Source organism: Alexandromys fortis, unplaced genomic scaffold, assembly GCF_014885135.2.
Source record: "Alexandromys fortis isolate MF-2015 unplaced genomic scaffold, M_Fortis_MF-2015_v1.1 scaffold_2_1_26212458, whole genome shotgun sequence".
Classification (NCBI taxonomy): domain Eukaryota; kingdom Metazoa; phylum Chordata; class Mammalia; order Rodentia; family Cricetidae; genus Alexandromys; species Alexandromys fortis.
In genome coordinates, this window is record NW_026067930.1 from 17888905 (window position 1) to 17912429 (window position 23525).

The 23525-nt window shown below is 42.9% G+C and overlaps 1 protein-coding gene across 1 annotated transcript in view; it reads left to right on the top strand.

Moving 5' to 3' along the window:
- The window catches only part of Sntb1 (syntrophin beta 1), a 208197-nt gene that overhangs the window by 133943 nt on the left and 50729 nt on the right, over nt 1–23525 (top strand). The window contains exon 3 of the mRNA XM_050144972.1: nt 7577–7784. Within this exon, the coding sequence (XP_050000929.1) occupies nt 7577–7784 (208 nt within the window). The remainder of the gene's footprint in view (nt 1–7576; nt 7785–23525) is intronic.

The window sequence follows — 23525 nt, forward strand, 5'->3', positions numbered from 1 at the left end:
AGTTGAATGGCCAATAGCCAGGGAAGAGGTATAGGCAGGATTTCTGCACAGGGGGAGTAAGGAGGAGGAGGAATTTTGGCGCAGAGGAAGAAAAAGAGACGCTCTGGAGATGCCAGGGGCCAGCCAGATACAAAGAAAGCAGGAAAGTAGGGCCTACAGAATGAAAAAAAAAGTTAAAAAGACAAAGATGAATAGAAACTGGTTAGATAAAGTTAAAAGAGCTGGTGGGATAAGTCTAAGCCAAGACCAGCTTCATAATTAATAATAAGTCTCTCTGTCTTTACTTGGGAGCTAGTTGGTGGCCCAAAGAAAACGCCAACTATGAAAATGCTTGAAGCAATAACTTCATTGAGAGAAAAAGATTATTTAGCTCACAGCTTGGAGGTTCAAATCCAAGAATAGATAGCTCAGTTTGCTTGGGCCTCTGGCAAGGGTGGCACCTCGTGGTGGGGGCAGGAATTGGAGCAACTGCAAACATGAACCATGAAGCAGAAAGAGACTTAGAAACCCAGCTCCCACAATCCCCTTTGAAGCTAAACTCCCAGTAACTTAAAAACATCTGATATAGTTCCTTCTCTTTAAGATCCTGAGCACCTTGAAGTGACATAGAGACTAAACCTTCCACCCATTGTGAAAGTTAATACCGATTGTCAACCTGACAAGGACGAGAATCACCAAGGAGACAGACTCTGCGTGTCTAGGAGGGAGTTGCTAGACTAGGTGGGAAGATCTGTCTCAAATGTGTATGGGTAGCGTCATTTCCTGGTGAAGGCTTGAGGACCATCCGAATAACACTAAGTAAGTTTAAGCATCCACCCCTCTCTGGTTGCTGACTTCGAATGTGATATGACCAGACACCTCGCCCTTCCATTTCTTTACCACTCAAACTGTAAAGCACACACTTCTTCCTGTAACTTGCCTTTCTCACGTGTGTGTTCACAGCAATAAGAAAATGCCTAGTATACCCATGAGCCTTTGTGGTACTTTGTCATATTTAAATGATACCAGTATAATGGCTAAAGCTTGGTTTTAGAGTCAGATGAACTTGACTGCCGGTACAATGTGCTTTGTTACTGACTGGATGAGCCTAGATGACCCCCCCCCCAAAAAAAAGGCCATTTATTACCCCTGGAGTGAGTACCATATGATAAGATGGCTTACCCATGGAGTGGATACCATATGATCCAGTTCCTAGGGTGGCTGGGTGAATGGACTAAAAAAAGTCAAAACTTATTTTTGTGGTTTTTTTTTTTTTTTTGGTGAGGTTTGCAGCCCCACAGAACAAGTACTAGCCCTCATTTTCAATGTTGTTGCTTCCTTTTAAAAAAATTATCTTTTAAGTCTTTTAGTTATATGTTTATTATTCTCACTTATTTCTCTTTAGTGTTATCTAAGAATAAAATACATTTATTTCTTAGCATAATTCTAATGTTTACTTCAGAAATCATTGCACAGGTGGCTTTGTTAAAGCTTGCTAAACATGCCTTTCTTTAACAAAATAAAAAGTAAATAGAAAACTTTCTTTTTGTGTCTGGTTACATTAAAGACTGTTTTGGGAAATGAAGAAAAGTGTGAAGGTAGAAATAAAAATGGCTTCCAAAGGAGACCTCAAGTTTTACCTCCCAGTCTCGTGTTTCTAAGCAAGAGAAGCACACCCCCTCACACAGTGGGGACTTCCTCCCAACCCTTGAGTAGGCACAAACCACACCCAAGCACCTGTTTCCCCAGAGATCCTTTATTAAGCAGGGAAGAAAAGTTAAAGCAGCTGCTCTCTGACTCAGGCAGAAAAACAGCAGCAAATGACCTTGCAGGGGTCATTTTTAAGAGGAGAAGAAGGGGAGATCTAAAAGGAGATAGGGCGTGAAGGAGAAGGGAAAAGGGAGCAGAGTACTCGTCCGGGAGGGACAAAGGGCTGCCTCTGGATAGAAAGGAGACAGACTTGACACATAGGAAAATGGTAGTTTATAAAGGCAAAGGGGGAAACCCTGTATTAAGATGAAGTGTTTAATTTGAATTCATTGTGTTAATTAGGTGAGCTACAGGGGACTTTGATTGCTGGACTTTGGTGGTCAACCCCAGGAGGAGGGCGTGGCCAAAGAAGGAAACAGACCTTGGTGGCTAGGTTTACAAATATAATCTAAGAGTATTTAGCAAGACAGAGGGATTGGGGGTGAAAGACAAGGCGTGCCAGAGCCACAGGCTTAAATGGGCTAGTGTCCCTTCAAAAAATAAATCAAAACTCTGGCATCCAGAGACAGTAACCCACATATTTTGTCTTTTAGAAAGTGGTTCTTCCATGCTAGGGGAACTATGGATCTGAGACCTGGGAGCAGCCATGTTGATCATGTGGTTTACATCTTAGAGATTCATGGTTGTCCAAAGTAAATAGCTTCATCTTTGTTTTCTCCAGTTTCGCATCAGAGCAGTTTTCAGGTTGCAACTTCTGTTTTTACTAAATTAATTTAATATGAGGAGACTTCAAGTTGTACACGTCAGTCTCTGAGCAAGAGAAGTAGAGAATTCTGGGAAGTGTTTGGCTCAGGGGAAGCTTTGCATGGGTGAGGAAAGAAAGGGCTTCTTCTATCCTGAGGTTTGCCAAATGATCTCTGAGAAGCTGCGATACCATTCACGGCCGTGCCAAGCTAGATGGAAACTGCTCATCTTGGCAGACATCTAGAATGAGCATCTAATTCCTCGGGTTGGTATGGGGCCTTTATCAGAAATAGTTCCATAGGCGGTATTTACATAACTGTGGCAGAGTGTGTGAATAAACACAGCTGTGGCATTGCCCTAAATATTTCTATTCAACGGGGAATTAAAAGAGAACTTTATCGCTGAACTACAGATAAACACAATTCATCAAGCAGTGGTCAGTTCAACTGGGGAACAAAATAGGAGTTATAAAAGACTGGCTTGCTCAAAATAGCTCCCATCAGCCCTCCTGACTTTATTGCTCCTCGGCTCCCTCCTCCTTCCTCATCCCCAGTTCCAGATATGTAGGACTCACAGTGAGCAAAGGACTCATTTCTTTTTTTTTTCGTCCTGGTAGGAGGAAGTAGAGGACATGCTTAGTGGCCAAGTAGAGCCCTACTATGGCCCAGCATTTTCCCAAAACTGTGTTTGTGGTTGTTTCCAATGGATTCCCTTTTTTTTCTCTTGCTGTGAGAGGTTAGGGAGTTAGTGAAAATGGCATTTTTGTTGAAAAGACTTCAAGTCCAAGTGTGATGATAGACTTAGTTCTCACTGACCTATTTGGGGCTTCCATGGATTTTAAGCTTCAGAACCTTCCTGATCCTACCATGGACAGGGAGACGGTCATGTGATATAAGCATGCATCACTTGGAGTTGGAAGTGATCGAAATGGATGCACCTCGGGGTTCAGAATCTGGAGACCTGACATCAATGTGTTGACACATCCTTTCTAGAGGACAGGGTGGAGATGGACACGATCTCTAACTCCTGGTTCCCTATTGCATGCCTGAAACCTTGCCGCATTGCTGCATCTCTCCATCACCTTCTTTGCTGTTGGTTTCTGCATCTTGTCTGTCCCTCCTTGTGTTTTAATTATTGTTAGTGTGTGTGTGTGTGTGTGTGTTTCTGTGTGCTCATGTGCATGTTTCACTCAGTTTGCCAGGCTTTGTAGTAAGTACCTTTGATCCATTGAGGCAACAAAACAGCTCTTCTTCTGTGCCTTATGATACTACACCCACCCACCCAGTCCAGGACGTAGTTAATGCGATCAAAGAATGCCCATCATCTTGCCTGAATTATACCCACAAGGATTCCTTTTTGCAAACAATTCAGTTTAAGGTTCTACTTGGACTTGCATTGTGGCAACACACACTAATCAACGCAATGCAGGTGATATGGTTTTTGGAGACAGGGACCAAGTAGCCCGCCCGGTTTTATACCACCTGGCACTCCTTAGATACTCTGTAGGTGTGCTAGAGTCCTGTATTTTCTTTAAAAAAAAAATATATATAATTGCTTTGAATTTCAGTTTGCAATCTGAGACACTTGCTAGGTAGGACATTTGGGGCTAGTTTGCATATCTTCCCTCTACAGTAGTCTTGTTAGGTGGGTTGATGAGAGGGCCTGCAGGTATTGGCACCTGCCATCCAGCCTGATGATACGTTCCATCCTCAGATCCTGCATGGTAGAAAGAGAAAACTGACTCCTGCAAGTCGTCCTCTGACCTCCACACATACCCTGTGGCTTGCATTTGTCCAAAACACAATAAATAAACAAACAAACAAGCATGATTTTAGATTTTTTGAATAATGTTAGATAAGAGAATCTCCAACTGTGTAGCCTTAAGTAAATTATTTCCCTGCCCTTCCAAACTTCAATTTTCAACTATGTTAAATAGGTTAACAATATAAGTCACAGGATTATTGGGAACATCCTGCTCTTGTCCTATTAAAGGATCAAAAACTTTGCGGGAATGTGGTAGATTCGTAGTGGACAGCTGTGTAATTATTAAGCACTGGAAGGAAGCTAGTAAATAGATAATTTAATTCTGTTTTGAGGTGCCCAAAACCAACACCAGTAAATAAAAATAAATATAATTTTTTATTGCAATAGAAAATAACTCTATTAAATATACAGAGCTGGAGAACACATGGTGGTAAGGGATAGTGATAAGAAGCTCGCTGGGGAATCATTGCGGTGATTGAATTTGTCCTGTACCAGGATTGCAGTGGTCTTCGTACACATATCCACAGGATAACACTGCATAGACATATACACTGTACTAATGCCAGTGTCCTCATTTTGATATCAACGTGTAGTGTGTAAAATAAAATCACCAGGGGAAACTGAGTGGAAGGCAGGCCAGATTTTCCTGTACTTCACTTGTGCACGTTCACATTAACCTGTAATCCCATCACAATAACAAACTGAAAGCAAAATGCAACTGTCTTAGTCGCTGTTCTCCGGCTGTGATGAGACACCACGATCAAAGCAACATTTATAAAAGAATGATTTAACAGGGGGCTTGCTTGCGGTTTCAGAGGATTAGTCCGTTATCATCATGGCAAGGAGCAGGGTGCTGGAGCAGTAGCTGAGAGCTACATTCTGATCTGCAGGCCCCGGAGTGGCAGAGAGAACCAGGGCCTGACCTGGGCCTTTGAAACCTCAAAGGTTCACCCCACCCCTACTCCCAATGACACTTTTCCCAACAATGCCACATCTCTGAATCCTTCTAATCTCATATCAGGGTTCCACTTTCTGGTGACTAAGCACTCAAATATATATGAGCCTATCGGGGCCATTTTTATTCAAACCATCACATTCCGCTTCCTGACCCCTATAGGCTTGCCACTACAGCATAATTCAAAAATGCTTTCAGTTCCACTTCAAGAGTCCCCATGGTCTGTCACAGTCTGAACACTGTTTAAACATCCAAAGTTCAAAGTCTCTTCTGAGACTCATGGTGTTCTTTTAACTGTTGTGCCCTGCAAAATCAAAATCGCAAACCGAGCGCATACTTCCAACGCACTCTGACACAGGATATACATTACCATTCTAAAGGAAAAAAAGGGAAGCATGGTGATGAAATTCCGGACCAAAGCAGGACCAAAACCTAACAGAGCAAACTCCAAATTCTGCATCTCCATGTCTCCATGTTAAAGGCCTCTAATTCCTTTCAGCTTCATTGAGTGCAGCGCACTTCTCTCTCCTGGGCCAGTTCCATACTTGGTCTGCAGCTCTCCCTGGTAGGTATGCTCAACTCTCTCAGCTCCTACATCCTGGGGTCCCCAAGGCAACCCAGGCTGCACCTCCACAGCGTCACACAGTGGCCGCTCTGGGCCTGAGTACATGGATACACCAGCAGCCGCACGCCTGGCCTCGGCAGCTTTTCTTCATTGTGGGAAGATTCCACAACCCTTTCCTTATACTCTTGGCACTAAAGCCAGAACCATGTGGCCAAAGCTGCCGTGTTCTGTTGCTTGCTGGAGCTGGAACGTGGCCCCCTCAATCAGTTACGTCCTCATCAGCTTTCTGGTTTCGATGGTTTCCTTCACTGTCTGGCCTTTACATTAATTCCTTGTCACAGGTTGGAAAGCTTAGTGGGTGGGGTCTTGTCTCGAGGTCACCACTCCCTTTATTCTATTTAGCATCAGGCTTTTCTTTAAACTTTTTATCTCCTTGGGCACTGGACTTTAGCTCCAGTGCCCTCTCCAGTGCTCCTTTCCTCCTCAAACTGTACATTGTGTATTTCTCTTGTCCAGTTTGCTCCCTTTCGTTACAGACCTGCCTAAGAGTCCTTACTAAAAACCACATGGCACAGTCAAGACTAAGCTGTCTGAAAAATCTCTTCTTCAATTCAGCCTCTGGTAGATTATTTGGACAAGGGGAGAGAGTAGCCACATTCCTTGCCAAAAATATCACGAGAATGGTCTCAAGTCCACTACTAATATTCCTCCCCTCTGAAACCTCTTGATCAGGGCTGTAATAATCTACATTGCTCATAGCACCACTGTCTTCCATGCCTCCTGCTACGGTGGCCCATTAAGCCCCGCTTAAAGTGTTCAGCTGCAACTCTAATCCAAAGTCCCAAAGTCCACATTCTGCCAATCAGCAGCAAGGTCAGGCCTATCAGCAGCACCATGCTCTGGCTTCACAGCTGCTGCCACCACTGCTCCTCCAGGAACACTCTTCCTCCAACAAGGCCATACCTCCTCGTCCTTCTAATCCTACCAAAGAGCTCCACTCTCTAGTGACTAAGCCTTTAAATCTCTGAGCCTATGGGGAGCGTTCTTATTCAAACCGCCCCAGAACCTATCGGAAACATCCCACAATTATCATGCTTCCTCTAAATAGATCGTTCACACTATAACTCGAGGGGTCCACTTGGAACTCTGGCATATGCATTGGCATTCTGGTTTAACTACAAGAAGTGCTAAGATTAGCCCAGCCCTGTTCACACCATTGCTCCCGCTTTTCACGCCACCCTCTCCTTCACTGAAGGAGCCCAGTGGTGCAGTCATACTTAAGTGTGCCACAGACAAGGCTCTTAAAGAATACGAACGTTGACACCTGGTGAGTAGTGGAGCAAGCCTATAAGCCTAGCCCTTGATAGGGCAGAGCAGGCAGCGAGAGAGTTAGTTCAAGATCATCCTCAGTCACTTGGAAATTTGGGGACCAGTTTGAGCTACATGAAACTGCGTTATTTTTATTTTTAAACATCTTAATTGGCGAACACTGGGCAATGGGGTTAAGAACGTGGTTGGTGACCACAGTCTACTTGCTACCACAACAGCAATGACATATGGGCAATACTAAAATCCTCTGCAAGTGAATGAATATTATCTTACAATTGGCCACATCACAGGAAACCAAAACATCCTTCATTTAGAGGACTTGGTGTTTGCAATAGTGCTGTTATGCTATGCTCTGAAGGCACAGACCAGCACCTGGGCACCAGGCGACGATCTGAACAAATAAATGCCCGAATGAAGGCATGACCATGGAGGTAAATGATGAGAATAAACATGGTGTTTGCCTTAGAACAGTAGCTTTTTGATGCAGAAGGAGCTCCCGGGTCACCTTCTATCTCCCTTTGCTTCTCCAGGCAGCTTGAAATCCACTCTCCGGATGCTAAGCACACGGTGATTCTGAGGACAAAGGACTCCGCCACCGCCCAAGCCTGGTTCAGTGCCATCCATACCAACGTTAGTGACTTGCTAACGCGAGTCATTGCCGACGTCAGAGAACAGCTGGGGAAGACGGGCATTGCTGGCAGTCGTGAGATCAGACATCTTGGCTGGCTGGCAGAAAAGGTGAGGGGAACGTCTCCTGGGTCGATTGTCCCTAGGTTTTCGCATTGAAGCTACTTCATTCTGTAGTCTGGTGTTCTCCTTGGCAGGGAACTGACTCTCCCGTCCATCCCAGCAGACCTCATAACATGGCAGTATGTGCAAAATTCATCTTAATCAACATTTATTCTCTAGCATACTTTCAAATATGCGGCAAATTACATGTGGTCCCTAACTGCTCAATGAGCAAATTAATGAATAGTTTGATTTCTGTGGTAACTCAAGCTGATAATACAGCATCTATGGGGAAAGTAGAAGTGATTGCTCAGAAGGGGTTTGTGTGGATTTTAATGAACTTGCTCATTAATTAATAGGTCCTCTAGGAGTCATATGCTTACAAATGGCAGCAATGATATTAATAATGAGAGTTTATTGAGAAACTACTATGTGCTGATTCATTTCCATGGGATCTTTTACTTGTACTTTTAAACAAGCAGGTTTTAAATGTCAGTCTTAAAGAGCACCTACTTTGTATGGGCTGCCAGTCTAGGCAGGAGTGACAAAGTTTGTATTTTAAATGAATGCATGACAATATTGGAACAGTAAGCAGTTTTAAGATTAGCTATTAGAATATATTTCTCATATAAGATCTGGGGTTCCACAATGCAAATTTATGTATCCTATTTGCATTCCTATTTTACCAATCTTCTTGATCTTCTTGACAATCCGCATTTCAGCTTTTACATACGTGTATGTTTAAGAATCTATACATATGTTTGACAATTGGTACAAGATAAAAATCGAATCGAGGGTTGCAATGGCAGAAGCTTTAATTTATGTTGTAAATGTGTTTTATGAGTCCTAGATTAGACATTTTAGCAAATCAATTAAATAGTGTAGTGAACAAGAACTCTGAAGCAAGAAAGCACCCATGTGGACTGCATCACTGTTCGGCCTTCATATAAATAATGGATTTAGAAAACAATAGCCCTTTGGCATAAAATAATAATAGTAGTAATAATAATGATGATTAATGTGTGTCATGAAGGGCAGCTACCATGGAAAAGGTTTTACATAGAACGTTAACACTGTCACTCCATGTGATGTGTTGGGAAGAGGAAGGCTTGAAGGATTGAGCCTTGGCCATTGTTCTTTTTATTTTAAATTGATTTTATTGAGCTATACATTTTTTCTGCTTCCCTCCCTGCCTATCCCCTCCCCTTCAACCCTCTCCCATGGTGGGAAGGTCTATTTGAGAGTCTTTCTGTATAGCCATTGTAGCTACAAATATTTTCCAATCCACTGGTCCCCCTGGATGGGTTTCACTCCACCCGCCAGGTCCTGCTCACGAGCTCCTGCAGCTGCTTGTGAAATAACCATTCTGAAGCTTAATATTAATTACATACTTATTGTCCTATTAGCTCAAGATTCTTATTAACTAACTCTTACATATTAACCCATTTCTATTGTTTTATATTTTATCATGAGGCTCCTGGTTTGTTACCTCTTGCTTCTTTGGCAGCTACATGGCATCCACCTGACTCCACCTTCTTTCCCCCTGCATTCAGTTTAATTTTTCCCATCTACCTATATTCTGCCCTGCCATAGGTCAAAGCAGCTTCTTTATTAAGCAATAGTAATAGAACATATTCACAGCATACAGAGGGGAATGCCACATCAGGCCATACTGGTGTAGAACTTGCGATCATCCTGTCTCGGTCTCCCAAGTGCTGATATGAGAGATGTGTGCCCCCAGAAGGGTACAGACTTTTCTTTGAGGAGCATGCCATTGTGATTGCTCTGGTTTTTTGAGGCTGTGTCTCATACAGACAAATCTGGTGATGAGCTTGTCATGTAGCCAAGGATTGCCCAAACGTCTCATCCTCTGGGATGTGGTGCTGGGTATCAAATCCAGTGTTTTATATGTGGCAGGCAAGCACTCTACTGACCAAGATCCAACCACCGAAGGAGCATTTATTCTTTTTAATGAAAGAAATTGGAATAATGAAGCATGTGTTGATACAGAAGTGATGGAACTTGCAGATGCCCTTTATAAAAAGACAAGAGAAGGAGCCTATTGTGAAGGATCATGTCTTCATTTGGTTAAGGTCCTGAATTAACATGAGTGGTCCTAGGAGAGGAAATGGAAGACACCTTCAGTGTCCTGGCAGAGAGGGATAGGGATTCAAGTTAGTGCCTAGAAGGATTTAAAGCAGGGGTAGTTAATGCAGTATAGCCAAGACATGGGAAACACATAAAGAAGTGCCCCGGAATAGGCAGTGAGATGCTGCACTATCCTTTGACCTGAAAGAGCATGGGTATGAGCGGGAACTGAGTCTATCAAGCATTACAGCTGTAGGAAAGGGCTGGCTACTCCCAAGCATAGTCTCTAGTAGAGAAAGCCAGTTCGTGACAACTCCTGGTTACTGATCTTGTGCTGTTATTTCCCAGTAGTTGAGGCTGCCTGGAAACAAGAAGCAAGGGATAACCACTGATGTGGTCTGTTGCTGTGAGGGGCCATCCCAGGGCTCAGGGAAGGATGTAAAGAGACACAAGCTGGATCTGGCATGTATGTGGGTTCCAGCCAGCACACGCACCTTTCAAACACTGAGATGAAGCTCTACCATCCCTTCAAGCATGATCTGTTTTTAAAATCATTACTGCTCAGTTAATTGAAAAGTGCCATTGTATCTGTCCTTGTGACACTGGCTATGTTTCCAGAGGTTCCACTATTTTCACTTAAAAGCTGAGTGATGTCTTTGGCTTACCCCAAATCATTAATAGGCCATTATTGGGTGTTCCCGTGGAGCCATAATAAGAGCATATAAAAAGCTCTTTCTGTTTGGGGAATGCCATTATTCTTACAATATAATTTTAAATAATCATTGCAGATGTCTACTTGAGTGTGTGCTTCAGTGTATTATAAGAGCAATAATGACTTATCATGGACAATTATTATAAACAAAAATATCCTTTATTGCTTTTAACTCCAAATTTCTCAAAAAAAAATTACCATACATCAAGTCCAAGGGAACAAATCCAAACAAGGCTCTCTCTTTTTTTGGAATTGATGTTTAATACCAAATTCTAGTGTAGATTCAGACGGATGGCTTTTAGCCAAATACAATGAATGGCTAATCCTTAATACTGTGCCTTCCTTATCACAAATATCAGAGAATTTGCTTGGTATTTGTAAAGATATAAAATGGGATCCTATATATATCCAGCTGCAATTTACCTTAAATTGATGTCCTTTGTCTTTCTCTATACTGTTAAGCTTTGGTTGAGGGATGAATAATAGCAGCTCCGTGACAAGGTTATACAAATCACATTTAATTTCAAGGTTTTACAAGCGAGGCTTATGTGAACTAACTTAATATGAAGCAACATCAATTTCCTTTGTAAAATCCTGCTCAGTGCAAATCCTCAGACCTCCTTGACTCTACACGGGGAGAAAACCGAACGCTGACACTCGTCTCCTCTTGAGACAGTCGAGAGAGTTGAAGGATGGCTCTTGAGAAACTCTGAGATCTCCAGCGACGAGAGAGAATTCACTGCACTGCTGGAGAGAATAGGAAGAGTGGGACGTGAAATAGTTTAGCTAGTTCATTGTGAGAATAACAGAGGACAGGACAGAGGTTGTTCGGCAGATAGATAGCATATGTATAATGAAACGTGTGTGTGTGTGTGTGTGTGTGTGTGTGTGTGTCTGTACATGTGGCAGAAGGGTACGTGTGCCTATAAATGCCAGTAGAAGCCAGAGAAGGACATCTGGTAACCTGCTCTGTCTCTCTCACCCTTGACATAGGGTCTCCTATTGACCTGGAGTAGCCACTAAGCCCTGGTGATCACCTTGTTTTGGCCCTCACAGTTCTAGGAGTTACTGGGGGTGCACTCAACTGCATCCAGCCTTTTATGCGGGTGCCGGGTTCCCACTCATGTTCTCATACTGGCACAGCAAACATTCTTACCCACTGAGCCATCTCCTCAGTTCCTAGTGGAAGATATTAAAAGCTACATCATGACTTAAATCTGATTTGGGGAAGAGTAGGAAGCATTCATGTGGAAAAACAGAGAGAAAGGAACTCGGGGCTGACCTAACCCAACTTCATTTTCCTAAGGAAGAAAAAAATTGCAATCCCTGGGATAGGAGGTATTTTTATCTAAAGTCACCCTCAAAATGAAGATACAGAAATCATGACACAGTTGGTCAACACAGGGGTGAAATCGTTTTCGGATTGGCCTTTGAAAGAAGTCCCTGCCATTCATCTAGGACAGTCATTTTTCTTCTATCCTTAGGTCCTAGTACCCTTTCTTGGACATTGTATTGTCAAGACCACTACAAATCTTGACCATCTTCTTTGGCTCTTTGCTGTGTGGGTCCTGTGTCATCCCTGTACTATGTTTTTCTATGAGCACCAAACCCCATGGACAAGTCACCCAAGTCAGAGTAAAGCCTTTTCATTTGCCTCCTATATATGGTCTCAGAAGACCAATAAATACCAAGTCTTACCCTTAACTTATAATATGAAGCCCACCTCACCCTTAATTTCTAAAAAAAAAAAAAATAACTTTCAAAATGATATTTTCAATTATTTGTACATGGAAGTGTTTTCAGGTATTACATTAGAAAGATAAGCTATGTTTTCACTCTCTGGGTATATAGAGAAACAATAATAAATGGAGTTAGTGGAACCTTTGAAGTCTGTTGTGTACCCTTTGCTTTGGGGATTTTAATTGCCTTGGAATCTTAATTGAGGGTGATTCTATGTTAGATTAAAAATGCAAAACTGCAACATAGCAAAGCAAAACGCCCGTTTTTGATTTCGAGATGCAAGTAGGTCCTCAGCTTTGCTTAGGCTCCTTTCAGATTCTTTCCAATGCAGCTTCACTGGAGCTGGACCTCCCCGTGCTGTTACTGGCACAGAGGACATTTGTTATTCATACTATGTGACTGTTCTCTTTCAGGCGATGTGTTTTAATAATGTAAGTCCCATGAGGTAATCCTTGAAAAGTTGTGAAACCTTTCTGAGATCACCCTTCAAAAAAAAAAAAAAAAAAACAACCACTAAGCTTCTCTTTCTAGAACTTTCCACTAGACTGGGCTAGTAAAGGGGCCCAAGAAGCACCTGTCCTTGGGAGTAAGGCTTCCCTAAACCTACCATCACCACAGCAGCACCCATCAAGACACCTTCAAAACTAAGAGACATGTAATAACAACTTGGATTCTCTACAAGCATAAAGGCAAGGGAAGAACAATGCTTATAAAACCATCTATCCCCTTGCCTCCTCCGTCCATTATCATCTTGTTCTCATCTGTTTACTGTTATCCACTGTGATTGTGTCATGGCCCGCAGTTCAATTACCGCAGATGGCAGTCTATGACGCTAGAAGAAAAAAATCGAAGAGAGATTCTTCTCTTCATACACCCCCAACAACGCCAGCTAATTAGACTCGTCTGCTTAAGCCTTTCCTTAGGCTTCCCGCACAATAATACTGCTTCTTTTCTAACTTTATGCTACTGAAGTGTAAAGAACAGTCTTAGAGAGACGGGGATCATCTTGGATGGGACACACTGAGAGAAGACAATGTTTCTAGACACACAGATCGTATATTGGAATGACTGGGGAGTTACAGTTGCCTTGGCACCTTAGGGATGAACAGCTTCAGGAATTACCATGAAGTAAGGCTCCTCAGTCCACAGATCATCATGTAGATGGCAGATGTGTCTCCTGAGTAGTGACTCATCACATTCCTCTCTCCAAGGTCTGGGTGTGATATGTCAACAGATTTCAGTCATTCCCACAAGGACAAGAAAACACATAGGTGACTTTCCTCTTTTTCTACAAGTATTAAATCTGTATGACATTTCCCAAAAATGGACAATAAAAGAGGTGGCCTGTCCAGCAAAGATGGACTGTGTGGTCAAAGACTGAAAAGTGATAACACAAAAGATTATTACAGTGATAGCTGGGAAACTGAAATTTGAACCAAATATTGATGAAATTATAAAAATAAAAAAACAACCTCTGAGCATGTTGACATTGGTGCCATTCAGGGCACTTTAGTGGGCAGCCAGAAAGTGGTTAAGATAAACTTAGAGCCACAGGTAAGACAGTAGCAGTAGTCACAGGAAGTAACGATGGTGAAAGGTTCCTATGGAAGGAGCCTATAGATCTATTTCACACCATTTAAAGTATAAAGGAATGGGCACTGTTCGGCACCACCGTAATCCTAACACTCAAAGACACGCAGAAAGAGTGTGGCCAGACAAGCCAACACCGTGGGATGTCAATTCAAAAGAATTGTCTGTATTACATTAAATATATTTTAAAAAGAGGTTAAAAAGGATATGATGTTGTTGCCGGATGCAAGCTTAGAAAGGGTAAGACAGTCTTCCAAGACAGCAGAAAATAGGTTTCTCTGTCTCAAAAGTAACAGGAGGCAAAGAAGGCAGGAAGTCTTGCTCACATTGCTGCAGATGAAGATGCTGTGTGTACAAAGTAACGATACATCTAATTCCTGACCTTTCCACCGTTTAAATAATACAATGTTAAATGAATGCTGATGAAATAAACTAATATTCACATTTACCTATGGGTTTATGAATACGAAGAAGACAATATATAAGATATTGATGCAAATTGCTGAAGGTCATGGAATCACCCTTAGTTTTCAAACTAATCGTTACATCACATGCTGTAATTTTAGCTTTTCATAGTCAGTTTGACTGCCCGGCCTTCATATGTAATGGCAGAACCACCTCCCTCTCTCTCAATCTCACTATCCCCACTATCTACCTATCTCCCTCCCTCCCTCTCCCTGTGTTCATCCATCTGCCTCTGTGTCTTTTCCTATGTAAATAAATGTACAGGTCCTGAGGTGGATGTGTGTGCTGGTCTCTGTTCTATTGTCTCACCTAATTTACATCCTTATTAGTTTTCTGTTTCAGCAGTAGTGATTTATCCGCAGCATCCTCACCAGATAGCTCCAGACAACCATTCCACCATCACGTTTTCTAGCTGCCTTGCCCAGATAGATTAAAAGAATCTCGAGTGTAAACGTGAACCAGCCCTGGCCGGCGTCAGACAAGCTCCTTGGTAATCAAGTTCTCAACCGTGTAATTAATGGAGCGATATTTCTGGAGTCTCTAAATAAATCAGCTTACCATCTGCCTGAAAAATCACCTGAGTCAGAATTTCCCACCACTTCTGGACAGGGGGAAAAAAAATAGTTTCTGACCTGAGGGAACGCCCATCCAATAAGCGGTGGAAGTGGAAGCACTGTGCAGGCTACCGCCCCCTTGCCTCATCCCTAAATCAAGAAGGCTGGTTACACTGGGAACCAGACTGGTAATGCAATTAAGTACTAATAGGCCTGTTGTGTTGCTTTAAAAAGCAGTCTTCAAGTTCCTGAATGAGTCACGTTTGAGACGGAACAAGACTGGGGAAAGCCTGTTAGCAGCTCGGGCATCTCCCTTCTTTGCAGTTTAAGCTGAATGAGCCGGTATGGATTTAAGTCACAGCCCCCACCCCCAACACACCACACACACACACACACACACACACACACACACTCCCATTCTCTCGCATAAAACATCAGAGATTTAAATTGGGATGCGTGGGTGAGTGCCAGAGGCAGCCAGAATGAACACATGAACATACGTTGCTTTTCCTCATGACTTCACAGGGCACGGTTGAGAATGGTGAGTCATTCTCCATCACCAAGGCAGAGACATCCCAGATGTCCATGTGATGGTGGCGGGTTTGTGGGCGTTTCACCCCTTGTAGGATGACTCATAAATCTTACTGTGTGCCTGACCAAATTCCTTCAGAGAAAGTGGTAGATCTCAAGATAGAAGACTCTCTGGTCCTGTTTGTGTAACTATTCTCTGGATAATATCTATCTCATAAATAATGGATACTCTGCTAGCTTTGGTCATCTGATATTAGACATTACAGAGTGGCCATCATTTATGAGATAGATATAGTCCAGAGAAACCTAACTTGAGTACAAAAAAGACAATTTTCTAAGAGTTTTTTTTCAGTGTTTGATTTTTCTGAGCTTTTCCTTTCCCCCATCCCACCCTAGTGAGGGAGGGATTCCCTGCTCAGAACAGAGTGAAAAGACTGAACAGGCAATATTCCTCCCTGAAAAGATGGGCAGCTGTTCGCCACATATCATCATGGCCTGGGCGTGAAGAACATCACACAGGATACAGGGTCACCTGTGGGATGCAGTAGAGAGCTGAGATCATCAACAGAGATGTGTAAAGCAGGCTCAGAAGGATCGAGAGAGATGGTGCCCTGTGATTCCATAGGAGGCTATAACCCGAATGTCATGCAGGCAAAATCCTTTAAAGAATCAAGTGGTCCTCAATCTGTTCCAGCTAACCTGAGCAGAACAGATTGGGGAACTTTCCCCCACTGGATATAGGATGTATCAAAAGAGAGCGGAACTCACCACTATGCACCAAGGATCATGGGAGGTGTTGAAGCAACACGTGACATTTTATCTTACAGTAGTCATGGGGCTTTGTGTTCACTGATTGTTTAGATTCTTTCATCACAGAGTCTGAACCATTGAGTCTCAGGGAGGGATTTGCTGAGGGGAGGTCTTAGAAGTAAACCCTGATGGAGTGAGTCAATCAGGAAAGGAGGGAGGAAGCTGAACAAGGACATGATAGCAGCTAAAAATCTAACCAGCCTAAGCCTCCCAGCTCTAGGTACCACTTCTACACCCAGAGGTCTTCCACCATAAGCCAAGTGATGCTTACTCCTTATGTGAACCAGGCATTGGCTCTATGACAACCTGGAGGTGGAACGAGGACTTATCTGCCACCTAAGGTGGGTTTTGCAGAGAAGGAAAGAATGTGTCGAGCACCCTACATCAGGTGAGGCTTTCCAATAAAGGCATTTTTGTGGGAGAGCAACAATGTCTACTAAGATCGCTCCCACAAGGAAAGAAATCTATCAGCTGTCCCTGAGGTCTTTAAATGAGGAACAGGTGAAGACAGTGGACAATTCTGGGACATGCCAGAAGCTTACAGCCACCCCCTTAGAAGCTTAGGTTTGCTTCCAACTGTATTCAAACCATAGCAGCTCACCCCAGCACTTACTCTTCCTCCATTTCCGTTTTGAAACTCCCTCAAGTTGCTCTACCCAGGTTCTGGGGCTGAATCAGTCTCCTGGGTTATCAGGTAAGCAAACTTGACATTCTTTACCCTGACTTTTTCTTAGAATCAGGAATAGAAATACAAGCACAGCTAGAGTTTTAGAATCCATCTCAAATTAAGATGCAGGTGAGGAGCTGAGATGCAGCCAGCCTGTCAAAATAACTTCGCTCGCTTCAATATCATCGCAATTCACGGACAGGCACTATCTGCCGAAGCATTTTTGCTGTGCAGACTGTAACCTTGCAAAGACAATAAGCAGTGGCTGCAGCACCAAGGCAGTGTATGGAATAAAATATAGTTCATATTCTGTCTTCAAAGTGGCCTTCCAAAATTTGGTGGCTGGAGTTGGAGTTCTACGTTCTTTTATCTTCCTAGGTTCTCCTATAGCTCTGGCTGACCTCCAATTAGGGATGTAGCATAGGAAAACCTTGAACTTCTGATCCTCCTGCTTCCACCAGCCCAGTGCTGGGATCATAGGCAAGCAATACCAACCTCAGTTTATGCGGTTCCAAGAATGGAACCCAGGGTTTCCTGCGCACTAGGCAAACACTTTGTAAATTATGCCTCTGTCTTTATCTCTCATTTCTATATTCTAAGTAATTCCCCCTTTCATGGAGAAGTACTCAGCTCCTGAACTTTGTCACTTCAGGACTGCCTTACTTGAAATGTCATGTTTCTCTATTTTGAATGAGATATAGGTGTGCTGATCTTTGAATGCCTGATCTTCATTCTGTATGAACGCATCATTCTTTTAAATTATAAAAGCTTTAGATCAGGAATCCGGGAACGAGACTCTGCTTGCCGATTGTTGTTGCCCCAGAAAGTATGACTCAGTGTGTACCTTGTTTATCCCATGGTCTCTAGTACCATGACTCCTTCTAGATCTGCAGAGTTAAAAGAAAAATATAACAGACACAAAAATAACAGAATATGATGTGGTGATTTATAGAACTTAACCATAGTCCTGAAACTAGTTAGCAATAATCATGAGCCCAAAACTCACTCTCTCTGACCTCCTCGCCAGGTGTAATTGGTTACCTGGTTTGTATTTCACCACGCATGCAAAGCACCATCATGTCTATTCAGAATAATGCAAATGCATGATCCTGTCCTTGCTCTTCTGCCACTGAAGACTGTAAGGGAAATCTAAGGGGGTACCTGAAACCTTGGTGAGAACAGAGGTAGGCAAAGATGAGGATCCCTACCTCCCAGGAGGGAAGAGTCAAAAGTAGCCCTTCCCTCTGCACTTCCTGGAGGAAAGCATCTACAGGTGTGGAGTAGCCTGCACAAACGCAGGGATTTCCAGGGGTCCCTGTGCAAATCCCACTCCGAACATTTTCTTTGTATGTGTGTGCTCCTTTCTATTAAGATGCACAGCCCAGAACATGATGGCCTCATCTGTTGCATTAAATACATTGCACGCTATGTGGAAGCTCTGTGCCATACAATATATAAAGAGTATTTTACTCTCAGAAGAGTGAATGGGGGGGGGGGGGGNGGGGGGGGGGGGGGGGGGGGGGGGGGGGGGAAGGTGGAGAAGCCAGAGGACGGGAGGGAGTGGGAATTGGGATTGGTAAGTAAGATGAGAAAAGATTGCTTTAAATAAATAAATAAATTTAAATAATTAAAAAAGTATTTCAGTTAAGTACATAACTTCTCTTTTGAAGATGGCATCAATCAATCAATCAGTCAATCAGGCCTACCCATCCAGTGTTCTAACCTCGACCAGGAGCTCGGCATCCACAGAGCTCCCATCGTCAGCACTGCCACTGGATTTGTGCCTATTTTAAGAAAAGAAACCTGGTGTCCACACGTGGAGTGTGTGGCTGTACTTCCTAGAGAGATCTCACAGAACAGCCATGCTGAGGACTGAAGCTGGTCCGTCAGCAAGGCTTCCTCCAGAGCTGATGTCATAACCCAGACTTTCAGAACCAGTATTGGGCAGAATCGCCAGTTCCTGTGTGTCATCTTCATTCCCAATCCATTTAAGAAGAAACAAAGCATATGTCCAGTGAGAGACCTGTCAAAATGAAGCTCAAATGAGTGATGATAGTCCAGGAACCAGAGATTTAGGTCATCCCGAATTTCATGTTCCAACGTGGAAGCAGTTTCATGAAGTTTTTTTTTTTATAGTAACAGAACAAAGAAAGCCATAGAACATGGTTCTTTTCAGATACATTAGTAGGAACATCAGAGTTGGTTACCACGAAGAGGGACCTCTGTCCCAGCCTCAGGGACCATCTGACCATCTTCGTCAGCCTTTTGGTTGGTGGAAGCTAGCGGTCTGCTAAGTTAGTACATTTCCAGGTTTCCCTTGATAGTCACAGAGATGTGAGATCAGGCACAGAGGAGGGAAAGTGATGATCCGGGAGCTAAAGATAGCCCAAGATAAAGGATAATTACGTGTGGGTCTGCACACCCCAACCTCTCTCGTCCATTCAGCAGCCTTGCAGAAGGTTTGGAGAAAGGGCGCAGTTTCTTTGGGGAACCTTGTGTTCACATTCAAGGACGGTTTTCTGAAAGCTTCATGTGGACCTTGCTATTATTTGGAGAGAGCGAGGTCAGGAATGCAGAAACCAGCTCCTGCCATCTGATCCTTCACAGGATGCTTTCGACGTGTCATAAGCACAGACGCTTTATTGTGTATAATAACCGGGTTGAAAGGTCATTTTCTTGCTATTCCTGCCACCTAGAGAGGCTTTCTCCACCTGACCTTTTACACAGGGTATAAATTCTCTAAAACCAAACTGGAACCATATAAGAAATTTTTTTTTAAATTTATCTCTCATCATTTAAGGGTGGACATCCTTTTGCTTGAGAACCATATCAGTGTTTTTAAATGAAAATATACAGTTGGAGTTTACTTACTAATATGCTAAATGCCATGTGTCACTTTTACTTCATCCATTAGTTAAATAAGTATTTAGCACATGCAACATACCACATGAGTGCAAGTACTGGGGCCATGTCGTAGGGTTTCCATTGCTGTGAAGAGACATCATGACAACTGCAACTTTTATAAAGGAAAACATTTCGGTGGGGTAACTAACAGTTTTGGAGGTTTAGTCCATTATCATCATGACAAGACATGATGGCAGATATGCAGACATGATGCTGGAGAAGGAGCTGAGATTTAGAATAAGCTGCAACTTGATTCCAAGGCGACAGGAAGTGAACTGTCTCACTGGGTGTGGTATGAGCATACATGAGTCCTCAAAGCCCACCTCCACAGTGACATACTTCCTCCAACAAGGTCACACCTCCTAATAGTGCCACTCCCTGTGGAGCGTATAGGGAGCCAATCACATTCAAACCAACACAGACCATAATAGCTACTAGAATAGACAAGATCTTTACTACTCTGGAGCATCCACTATGGCAGAGGAGATGGATGATATGTAAAAGAACTAATAATTTAGTGAGGAGTGTTATAAAGAACATGGGGAATGTAGGAAACAGAAACTTTTATTCAGCCATTGTTTATAATGGTCAAGGTCAAGAGTTGGAAATACAAAAATGTTCCCCGAGGACCCACAAACAAAGAAGAGATACAAACATTTCAAATTAAGCATTTCAAATACAGAATACTTCATGTGGTAATGCACCTCTACGCTAAATCTATAGGGGTCAAAGGAAGAAACTAGCTTCCTTCATACGGGAGATTAAGAAAGGTCAGTAAGTTGAATGTTAAAGAGAGATAGAAAGACTCACAGTGGCAAGTCTAGCATGGGCAGAAGCTTAAAGCCACAGAAATGCATGGCCTCGTTTAAAGAATAACCATTAATCTTGCGTGACTTGGACACTGGAAAAAGTGTGTGTGTGTGTGTGTGTGTGTGTGTGTGTGTGTGTGTGTGTGTGTTCAGGTGACAGACTGCTTTTATCAGCATCCTCTTTAGACAGTTGCACCTTCATTCCTATGCTGCCGAATTGCACTTTCAGAATTCTTTGGCTGGCTTCAAAGACAATCTATTACAGAGTATAAACACCTGCTTTAGAGTCAGATGGCATTCGCTTGGTCCAAATGTATATTTTCTTTCTTTCATTCTGCCTGTTCCACTTTAGTTTATAGATCCGGTCTCCCAGAGCTAGGAACCTAGAGGTCAATTGTGAAAAAGAGAATGAGACTTGGCATATTGCTGAATCAACCAAGGATGACCAACAAGCTATGTCAGCCAAAAGTGTAGAAAGCTGAATGCTATAATATCGATACTATTTTTGAAGGGCCAACGTGTTCATGAGGTGTTTGACAGTAATTCTCTATTTCCCCAGCATATATAAAACTTTAAGATCAAGGTTATTTTTACTTTAAGAAGTGAGAGAAATGCATTGCATTGCTTTTTATGAAATACAGTCTAAGACTTTGTCAATGGCGCTAAAAATAGATTTGGACACGAACACTCCAATCTTGCATCTCATAAAATTGTTCTTAGTGTTGTAACTCTTAAGGACTACAGAAGCTTAGGAGCACAAGAAACATTTTCTTGATGTCTAATGGAGTGATTTAGTCTTCATCAGATATTGTAAATGTCTAAAATTCTGCACTGCTTCTGCAGTGCTCACTGAGTGGGTGAGCATAGACCTCTGTTTAAGGTGACTGGCTGCCCAGCTCTTCAGGAGCCTGCTCCTTTCCAGGACAGACACAGACTCTGCCACCCATGGATGTCTCTCCCGGCTGTCACAGTAAAAAGGGCTTATTGGGATTCTATCCATATGGGTGTGACCATTGGGAACAAAATTTGCTCTTTGAATTGGGTCAACCAGAAATTTGATTATCTAGACCTTTTATTTTTAAAGGGATCTTACAAAAATACAACCATGCCAGATCCTGGGACTCCACACGTGGTGTTTTCTTTGTTCATTTTTCATTCAAACCCAAACTGATTCTAAAGAGAGATTAACAAAAGCTTTTAAAGAAGGAAGGAAAGAAAGAAAAGCATGTTATAAATATAGTGCTGGCTCAGGTCAGTCATTGTCTCTAAAGTCACCAATTACTGAGAGCATACAACTTGCCATGTCACTCAAAAGAAGATATGGTCAGTCCTAACCTGAATGTGCCAGTGAGTGTCTGCTTTGAATCATGACCCACCTGGAATGTGTGAAAACTTCTACCCTGAATGTTCTGCTCCTGTTAGGGTCTGTGGGAAAGAAAGGAAGAAAGAAAGAAAGAAAGAAAGAAAGGAAGGAAGGAAGGAAGGAAGGAAGGAAGGAAGGAAGGAAGGAAGGGGGAAGGAGGGAAGAAGGGAGGGAGAGAGGGAGAGAGGGGGAGGAAGAAAAAGAACTGTGCAAACAATGTGTTCAAAATGGTGAATCTGAGACTCCAGGCTGGACAGAACTGTTTTAAAGGATAGTTCGTTATTGCATCCCATTAATGAAGAAAAGTGAAAAGCAGAGGGAATAATGAATTAAGAAAAAGAAACACACACAGTAACCATTATGTATGCCTGCATTCACACTTTAATGTTATTTGGCTTCTGCTATTTGAATGATAAAAATAACACCTGGAGTTAAGCAGACCTACTTTAAACTTTCAGCCTGGCCTTGTGGCTGCTCACTGGATGCCAGCGGAGCCATATTTCATTCCTGGAAACATGATCATGGCATGTGGATATTCGGTTTTCTCCTTTTCTCATATTTTGAGGATAAATTCAGATAATTCTTCATGTGAACAGAGAGGCAAGTTGATAACTGGGTGTCCTGCAAATAGATTCTTTTCCTCCCTGAATTTTGAGGCGATCCCGTCTTCCCTACTTTCTCCAGTGACTACTTAAGGCAAGATGTACTCTGTGTACCCAAGAGCCAAAGCCAAGCTGCTGACCTTTGCATTTGAGCACCCTCGGCTGAGATGCTGGCCAGAGCGCACACAAATTGCTAGATCCATCATTAGCCCAGATACTAATGTGCAGCTAATGAGTTACATAGTGTACACATCAAGCAGGTGCTAATACCCGATGCCCAATGAGGTGGAGGTGGGGAGGAGCCACTACGACTACACAGGCAGCTTGATAGACACGAGCAATTAGAAAAGCTGTGTTGCGCAATAGGTGCCATGGTTTATGGGAATAATCAGTAATCTAGAGATGGGAGGATGCTTCCATGTATCTTCTCTTAAATTAAAACGTATTCGCTCCGCATCAGAGAGTGCTTTATGAACTATGAAATGAGGAGAAGAGCTGCAATGTTTGAAGAGCCAGGTAAAGGGCTTTATTCCCAAAAGTAAACTGATATCTGGCCCTGCTGTTCAGTCAGAGTAGATTTAAGACCTCCAGGCGAGGCCACGTGGCACTGACCACAAATCCATTGGTGACATTTCAAGGCACCATGCCAGCCAGACCCAGGGCACCAAAGGACATGCTCCTCTGGCCTTTGCAACCATTTCCCAGTGGGAAGCTGTACGCATATTTTTTTTTTCCAGTGCGTCCTGGAGACGACACAATATGCCAGAGAACGATTGCATCCAATTTGTGAATGTATCCAGAGAGCCTCTTCCCGCCTCCTAGTTCAAGGCAAGCTGGTTCAAGTGATTGTTGAGTTATGGGAGTAGCTCAGTTAATAAGTGCTTGCTTAGCACCATGAAGATCACCCTAAGTTAA